General features: G+C 42.7%; 1 protein-coding gene across 1 annotated transcript; it reads right to left on the bottom strand.

Moving 5' to 3' along the window:
* Positions 1 to 426: 426 nt before the first annotated feature.
* Positions 427 to 1,337, bottom strand: LOC128605755 (uncharacterized). The gene is made up of 2 exons (XM_053621469.1): positions 1,312 to 1,337; positions 427 to 1,159 (listed from the first exon to the last, which is right to left on the bottom strand). The coding sequence occupies exons 1-2, from the start codon at positions 1,335 to 1,337 to the stop codon at positions 511 to 513; spliced, it is 675 nt and encodes a 224-aa protein (XP_053477444.1). The 3' UTR covers positions 427 to 510.
* Between the last annotated feature and the right edge of the window lie 7,674 nt (positions 1,338 to 9,011).

The following is a 9,011-nucleotide window of genomic DNA, read 5'->3' as shown; positions in this document are numbered from 1 at the left end:
GCTTTCAAATTCCTGAAAGTCATTCTGCTCTAACACACTAATCATCTCATCAACGCACTCTAGCGGTAAATGTTCCAGCAGGTCAAATGCTATAAATCTTCATCCAGGAAGAGATACACTTACTGATTTTGCAGCATGACAGGCATTCCTGTGTCACCGAGGGCCAGAGCTTAAGCTAAATCTGATCAGCCAATCGCAAACTTGATCACGTGACATCATCACTACACCTTACTGTCATCTCTTTGACACAGTGCTTAGCACAGAGTACTGGTTTGATTACATAATAAAATACTTATATGATATAACACGAAAAGCTAGCTAGCTACCTACTCAAGCTACTCTGCTAATGATACTTTCACAAGCTGGTCGGCTGGTGCGTGTGCTGTAGCATTACTCCAAAAGGTGGAGCAGAGCCTACTGTCGGTGCCAGGCTTTCTGTTGGAGATTAATCTCCTGGTGGAACTGCCTTCATTTTCAAACAGGGATTTCTGGTTGGATCTCCTTGTTGAGCTAAAGTTTTTGGAGCAGGACTTTCAGGTGGTGCAGGGCTCTCTGGTGGAGCTGGACGTTTTGGTGGAACTGGGCTTTCTGATGAATGTAGGCTCTCCGGTAGAGCAGGGTTTCTGGTAGAGCAGGGCTTTCTGGTGGTGCAGGGCTCTCTAGTGGAGCTGGACGTTTTGGTGGAACTGGGCTTTCTGATGAATGTAGGCTTGCTGGTGGAGCAGGACTTTCTGGTGGAGCAGGGCTCTCTGGTAGAGCTGGGCTTTCAGGTGGATGTAGGCTTGCTGGTGGAGCAGGACTTTCTGGTGGAGCTGGGCTCTCCGGTACAGCAGGGATTTCTGGTAGAGCAGAGATTTCCAGTAGAGCAGGGATTTCTGATGTAGCAGGGCTTTCTGGTGGAGCTGGGCTCTCTGGTAGAGCAGGGATTTCTGGTAGAGCAGGGATTTCTGATGTAGCAGGGCTTTCCGGTGGAGCTGGGCTCTCCTGTAGAGCAGGGATTTCTGGTAGAGCAGGGATTTCTGATGTAGCAGGGCTTTCTGGTGGTGCTAGGCCTCCTGGTAGACCTAGGCCTCCTGGTGGAGCTGGGCTTTCTGGTGGAGCTGGGCTTACTTGGGGTGCTGGGCTTTCTTGTGGAGCGAGACCTCGTGGTGGAGCTGGGCTTTCCAGTGAAGATTAATATCCTGGTGGATCTGGACCACCTTTTCAACAGGGCTTTTTAGAGGAGTTGAGTCTCGATCTAGGTCTGCAGGTATAACCTCTCAGGACTACGTGTTTACGCAGTTATAAAAGGCTGTCTTCAGTATTATGCACTGATCTCTCCTCTGTTTAATAACCATCTTTGTGTCTTGATACTTTTTGACCTTTCTATAAATGTGAGTTTCACATCTTGCTTTTTATCATTAATCTATATAAAGTGTAACACTGCTGACATTTAAATTTTAGTTTAATTTGGATGTATTTCCATTCGACATTGACTATATATGTATTTCTAATCGATCTGCACATCTCTAACCCTACTAAATACTTCAACGTCAGAGTTTAATTAAAGAGAGGCTATAACACAGAATCCGAAATGAAACCCGCTCGCTGTCGAGAGTCGAGAGATGAGCGGCGTTCGCGCAGAAGCAGAATTATTCATCGCATTTTGAGACTATTACAAATATTGTGTTTGACATATTTTCGATGTTACAGAACACATATAATCAAGAGACATTTTCAAACCAGGGTTTCTCTAGTCAATGTGTTTTATTTTTTTAAATCCTCAGAGCTGCTGGACTTCTGTAGCATAACCCCGCCGCAGATCCACCGACGGAGTGTGTTTCTGTCATTAGCGTACACTGAAAATCTTTATTCCCATCTAATATTCAGTCCGTTCTTTATTTGTTAAATATCCAAACACACATTACAGATTTAAAGCTCGCTGGTACATTTTCCCATTTTCCATGCTTCCATTTTTTTTTTACACAAACACACACACACACACACACTCTCTCTCTCTCTCTCTCTCTCTCTCTCTCTTCTCTCTCTCTCACTAATATTACAGAGTGATGCAAGCGATTGCAAGTGAGATGGTCAGCGGGAGAGTTTTATGATCTTACAGAAATAAAAATCATCCAAACATCGACCGGCTATTCCATCGTGTGTGCTACAAAAACGCAGAACATGTCAGCGATGTAATTCTACACAATAAGTGTCATGGAAGCGTAGAGCAGCTCATACTGCGAATGCGTCGGCTGCAAATCGATCAAAGTCCGACGAAACGCCGGTGGTCATTTCACACATCCGACATCGAGCGTGTCAAAAACTACAAAAGGAGGAGAAGAGGAATGAGATGAGTTTGTCTTGGTTTGTCTAATTTTGCTGCTGTAGTTTGTGTGTGTGTGTGTGTGTGTGTGTGTGTGTGTGTGTGAGGCACATCTCCTGCTGCTTGTGGGCCTCCTGTCAGTATGTGTAATTGATCTGATCATCACTAAAGTTGCTAAATGCTTAATCATGATGTAGCGTTAATAAGGCGTTAATTAAAAACTGTAACGCAAAATCTAAGATTAGACGTGGACACATTTAAAATTAGACTCGTCAGCATGTGGGTTTATAGTTGTGGTGGAGCAGGGCCTCTGATGAAGCCAGGCCTCCTGGTTCATGCTGGTGGAGCTGGGCCTCGTGATGGAGCTGATCTTTCTGGTGGAGCTGGACATCATGGTAGAGCTGGACTTTCTTATGGAACTAGGCCTACTTTTGGTGCTGGGTTTTCTGGTGGTGCAGGGTCATCTGATGAAGGAGTTAGGCCTCTTGGTGGAGCCTTCTACAGATAGAGCAGGGCTTCCAGGTTTAGCTGGGCCTCCTGGTGGACCAGGGCTTTCTTATACAGCTGGACCTTATAATCGAGCAGGACTTTCTGGTGGAGCTGGGTCTCCTGGTGGAGCTGGATCTCTTGGTGGAACATGACTTTCTGGAGGAGCTGGGCCTTCTTGTAGAGTTGGGCTTTCTTTTGGAGCTGGTCCTTCTAGTGGAGATGGGCTTTCAGGTGGAGCAGGGTTTCACGTGGAAATGAGCCTCCAGGTGTAACAGGACCTCCTGTTGGAGCTGAGCTTTCTAGTGGAGTTGGTTTTTTTCGGATAATTCCAGCTGAGCTGAATTGTTGGAGTTGTTGAGGAAGGATATCCTAGAGAAGTACCCTCCTGTTAGAGATTAACCTGATATTAACGATACTGAGCTGCTGTATGGAGCTACACCTTCTGCTATAATTGGGTATCCTATAGGTACTGGGCCTTTACCTGGAGATGAGGTAGGTTATAGAGGTGGACCACTTACTGTAGCTAGGATTTCTTTTGCAAGTGAGACATCCTGATGGAGATGGGTCTCCTGGTGGAGGTGAGCCATCTAGTGAAACAGGGTCTCCTGGTGGAGGTGGGCCATCTAGTGAAACAGGGTCTCCTGGTGGAGGTGGGCCATCTAGTGAAACAGGGTCTCCTGGTGGAGGTGAGCCATCTAGTGAAACAGGGTCTCCTGGTGGAGGTGGGCCATCTAGTGAAACGGTCTCCTGGTGGAGGTGGGCCATCTAGTGAAACAGGGTCTCCTGGTGGAGGTGGGCCATCTAGTGAAACAGGGTCTCCTGGTGGAGGTGGGCCATCTAGTGAAACAGGGTCTCCTGGTGGAGGTGGGCCATCTAGTGAAACAGGGTCTCCTGGAGGAGGTGGGCCATCTAGTGAAACAGGGTCTCCTGGTGGAGGTGGGCCATCTAGTGAAACAGGGTCTCCTGGAGGAGGTGGGCCATCTGGTGGAGGTGGGCTTGATATCCACTGATGATTAATGTGACCACAGAGCTCTCTGTTTAATGCTAATATGGCATGGTTTGTTTCACATGGAATGACAGGAGGATAAAGAGGAAGCAGGCAACCTTTATGACCTCCAAAGTGACTCTTTCACTTATTATTAGTTAGAGGCCTCAGGGGGAGAGAGAGAGAGAGAGAGAGAGAGAGAGAACTGCCCACACAAATGCTGTCAAGCTCATAGAAAGTGCCAGAGCAGCACAATAAAGCCTAATTAGCACTGAGACCACCAAGAGTCCCTGTGTCATACACACACACACACACACACACACACACACACACACACACACACACACCTCCCACATGTTATCTTCTGGAATATGTATTAAAAGCCCAGCAGTCTGAATACATCACCTATCAAACGGGGTGGTGTGATGAAGCACAGTTCCCCAGGTGTTTTATTCCCCTCATGCCCCAGCAATTCACCAACAATTACAATCTGTCATTTATTAAAGAGCGACATATAATGCTTTTTATCCATTTATAGTTACATTTCATATTGTATCGTATCTGTGAAATCGTTTAGTTCCTTTTCTCACTTGCATTATAGCAGCTATAAACGCTCGTTCCCTCACCAGTCTCTCTCTGTTCTGTCTCTTCGAGTTAATAAGACAAGAGAACACAACGCAGCTCGTCGTGTTACCATGGAAACCGCAAAGAAGTGTAAACTCCTCTGTCCTGAAGACGTCGGAAAACTTCAAGTCACAGCTTTACCTCTGACGTACAGCACATTTCTGTTTACAACAACGCCGAGAATTTTTAAAAAGCCGTTCACGTGGAGCGTCCGCCGTACACGTCCCTGTGAATGAGAGCATTAATATAAACCTGCGCTACTGTCCGAGCTGCTGTTCTAGAGAATTAATCAACACCTTCTGACCAATCACAGTCCAGAACTCCGCAGCTCTGGTGTGTATTTACACACTCCAGTTCGTCCCTCCAAGCTGTTCGCTACAATTCCACCGTCCTTTAGGAGGTGGGGCCTAAGGGGGTGTGGCCTGTGTGTGTGTGTGGGGGTGAAGTTTATTCGTGTAAACCACATCAGGACGTATGTGTGACGTCACATGGGGTTTTGGGTGACATTTACGCCATTAGCTCCTAAAACACCAAACGCTGATGTTGCTGAACTATTCCTTTAAGCTAGGGTAATGTTTATTATAAACTGTGGGGGTTGAGAGGAGTTATATGTGTGTGTGTGTGTGTGTGTGTGTTACATTCTCACAATAAGCCCCAGCATCGTGCTTCTTAATGCCCAGAAACAAGCCTCTGTAATTTAGGACGCATTTCAGAGCAATTAAATTTTTACGGGCCACAATTACTTATTTTCCCGCCGGGTCCTGCCACGATCCTCCGCTTCCCCTCCACGAGGAGACGTTTTTACGGCCGTGATGCGCGCGTCCCGCCTCAAGGCCGACCGTTATTAATTGTGGCCAAAGTTGATAAATAAAATCGCCCGCGCTCTTAACGCTAATTAGCACTTGAGACGGAATTTACGATTTCATAAGCGGCGTATTTCTCGGCGGCATTCGGACGCTGATGTGTTTGTCGGCGGCGTGATCTGTCTGTGGGGACGAGCCGCAGCAGAGCTAGTAAATAGTGCGAGTGCTTAGTGGCTACTGGGGGATCTGCTGTGTGGTTTCCAGGTGATTTACAGATGCACTTGCTTATACACACACACACACACACACACACTCGTACACTCTGGACAAAGGATGGTTCTTACACTGATATTGCTAATTCAAGTTATTAGCTATATTTGAACACAGAATCCATTCATTTAAGAAATGCTTTGTGTAAAAAAAAAAAAAACCTGTAGAGAATCACTTATAGAAATACACACACCTTCAAAACTTTTTAAAGAGATGGGTTTTTATTTTTCCACATATTCTCAATAGTGTTTATCAGCCATTATGTGGAATTATACACTGAGAGTACGTACGTCTATACAAATAAAACGGAGAAAATATTCGTGTTAGTTTCATTTTCGTCTTTCGGTTATTGTTAGGGTTTTTATTTTTTAAAACACTGAGACATTTTTAGACAAAAATCCCCCCCCCCCCTTCCCTCAAAATAAATGTATTCATTTCCCATGTTTTACAGTGCTGTGCGTAAAAAAACTTTCCCACACTTGGTAGTATTGATATTAATAACTGATAGTATCCCTGGAACTGAAACAGATTTTGGATTTTATGTTATAAATCTACACAAAATAACCCGCGATACTGAAACGGAGGAACAAATTGATGATCGATACTGTTTGCAAAATTGTTTAGAAATTTAAAAAAAAAAAAAAAAACATCAAATTTGTGATTGTATAAGTATTCACGTCCCCGTTGGTGTAAAATTCCAAATTGGGTCGGGTGGCCTCAGAAGACACAATAGAAATGTCACGCGATCCCGGTGTAAATAGATGTGATCAAAAACGAGTCCGGGACAAAGTTCTGGAAAAATATCAGTCAGGGTTTGGATATTAAAAATTAAATCGCATAAACTGTGAACATCCAACAAAGTGATTTTAAATCTGGTTTGTTTGGTTTTTTTTTAAATGGAAAGACTCTGTTTGAAATCCTGCTTGAAGTTTGCGGAAGCATTAGTGTTGGAGCATTAGTACAGGTGTGGAGAAACTCTTCGTGTGGGAAATGTCCGCACGGTATCTGCGCAGTGAAGCAGTGACGTGGAGCGTGGTGGTGGTAGCGTCATGGTGAGCATTATTCTCATGAGCACACTTATTTATCACACCATACTGACCTAATAAAAGTCAGTTACCTTCAGTGTATCTTGTCGAGTGTCATCAGGTGAGCTAGCTCTAGCTAGCTAGTAAGCTATTATATTAGCCTAATAAGAGAGACGCTACTTGTGAAAAAGCAGTTGTTAGCGTCTCTCCTAACATCACTGTGGTGAAACACGCACACAAACAGAATGCCATTACAAGCTGATTTAAAAGCAAAGCGCTGTTATATGTAACGCCGTCGTGTTTAGACGTGTATTTCTTTGCATAGAATTGTTTTTAAAACGTGTTTGTTTGTTTGTTTGTTTGTTTTTCAGTCGAGGAGAAGTCGGCGTCAGAGAAACAGAAAGGAAAATATGTGAGGGTTTATTTTCTGCAAACTATATTTAACTTTTTTTGAGAGACAAAGAGAGAAAAAAAAGAGTTGGCACATTTTTCACTCCTTTGTCCTTTAGCTTTCATGCTGAGCAGTTCCACACACACACACACACACACACACACAGAGGAAAATGATTGGCCACTGCAGCTACCGGCTCTGTCCATCACACTATTGATCCGAGTCTCCACATCAAGCGAGCCGCAGGGCACAGCAGAGCATTGTGGGATTGCGTTAAAGAAGAGCCGAGACCGGAGCCGCGGGCGACGCTGAAAACACTTCAATGCTGACACCTAACACACACTGCTTTAATACACACTGCCTCAACACACACTGTTTTCATGACTAACTCCAGTGGCGTGTTTTTTTTTCATGCTGTTGTTCCTCTGTGTTTAAACACCATGACGTAATCACTGAGGAGTTAAACACACAAACACACTCAGTGTTCTTTATTTCCCAGTAGAAGCTGGTCAGAGGTGTGTGTGTGACTGTGTGTGTGTGTGTGTGTGTGTGTGTGTGTGTGTGATTAAACCAGCATGTGCTGTAATTCTCCTGCTTTAATCATGACACCACTTTTGTAATCACACTGTATTAAAAGTATTTGAAAATGAATTTGTATTTTTCTCTGTTATGTATTTAATATATTTATATTTTTATATTTTATATACGTTTAAAAATGACAGCTTACAGTCCTGAAGTTGACGTTGAGATGAAACATTAGATATAAAACCCTAATGACGTAAGAGCATCTAAACTGAGGTTAGACTTTTTTTTTTTTAGGTTTGAATTGAATTTTTATTTATTTATTTATTTATTTATTTATAGATGTTATTATTTTTATTTATTTGGATGCTGAATTTTTAATTATTTGAATTTCTTTAGATTCAAATTTTTTATTATTCAGTTTTTTTTTTAGATTTGAATGTAATAATTGTAATAAATGTAAGAGTTTTTTATTTGTTTTTCCTTTCAGGTTTGAACTTGTTGAGATTTTGAGATACTCGCTCTGTCTTTCCTCTTCCTGTTCTTCCTGTTCTTCCTGTTCTTCCTATTCTTCCTCTTCTCTTCGTTCTTTTCCTTCTTCCATCTTTCCTAACAGCACTGCTTTTCCCCCTCTTCATTTTATTTCCTTTTCTCTTCCCCTCTTTCCTTTTGTTCCCTCTCATTCAAACTCTCTCTTCTTTTCTTTGCTCTTCTCTCTTTTTCTTTTTCTTTTCTCTTGTCTTCTTTACTTCTGATTATTCTGCTTCTCATCTCTCCATTTATTTCATCTCTTTCAATCTGTCCTGCTCTCTTCCCCTCCTCTGTTCTTCCCTTCCTGCTGAACCCTCTCTTCTTTTCTCTTCTCTTTTTTCCTCTTTCTACTCCATTATAACTAATTTGCCTCTCCTCCTCTCCTTTTTCTTTGAAGCCCTTTCTTCTTCCATCTGTATCCTTCTGTCTCTCCACTAACTCTAGAACCCTTTCAGCTGCGGGAATCCTTGAAGGTTCTGTTTGGAAGACAATAACGGACTGTTTCCTTATCAGAAAGGGTTCTGAATCAAACCTTTTAGGACGTGAAGAACCTTTAAATATGTTATATATAATGTCCATAGTATTCATGTTGCAGGTAAACACACACACACACACACACACACATTTTCACACTTATTGTTCTCTGCACCGCTGCTTTATTACATCTCTATACCTAATAAAGCGGCAACTCCGTGTGGAACGGCCGCCATTAAAACATAAAAATAAACAAAATGAACCTGAATGATTTGTTCCATCGCTGCTTTATTTGTACAGGGAATAAATCTGCAGAGGCCCAGGTCTCGTTTATAAGAAATTAAACCACGTAAACAATGTGTACATGAGATTAAAAATCAAAATAATCAAAATAATAAATAATCTAACTCCAATAATCCGCTGCGTTACTTACCGTTATAATAAATACACAAGAAAAGCTCAGCATTAATAAACCATCAGCTTTAAATATATTAATATATAACGCAACAAAAAAAAATCAGGTATTAACCGTATTCACCGAGGCTGCAATGGTGAGCCTGTGCAGAAATATTGGCACCCAGCATTCAGCTTC

This window comes from Ictalurus furcatus, chromosome 3 (assembly GCF_023375685.1).
Source record: "Ictalurus furcatus strain D&B chromosome 3, Billie_1.0, whole genome shotgun sequence".
Classification (NCBI taxonomy): Eukaryota; Metazoa; Chordata; class Actinopteri; order Siluriformes; family Ictaluridae; genus Ictalurus; species Ictalurus furcatus.
Note: the sequence above shows the minus strand (reverse complement) of the source record. Positions and strands in the feature narration are given on the sequence as shown.

What these genes read in the sequence shown, in the direction of transcription:
- LOC128605755 (XM_053621469.1), bottom strand. Translation starts at nt 1,337, where the DNA reads ATGGTTATTAAACAGAGGAGAGATCA. An exon ending in ATTAAACAGAGGAGAGATCA is followed by an intron (nt 1,160 to 1,311) that starts GTGCATAATACT and finishes TTCACTGGAAAG; the next exon opens with CCCAGCTCCACCACGAGGTC.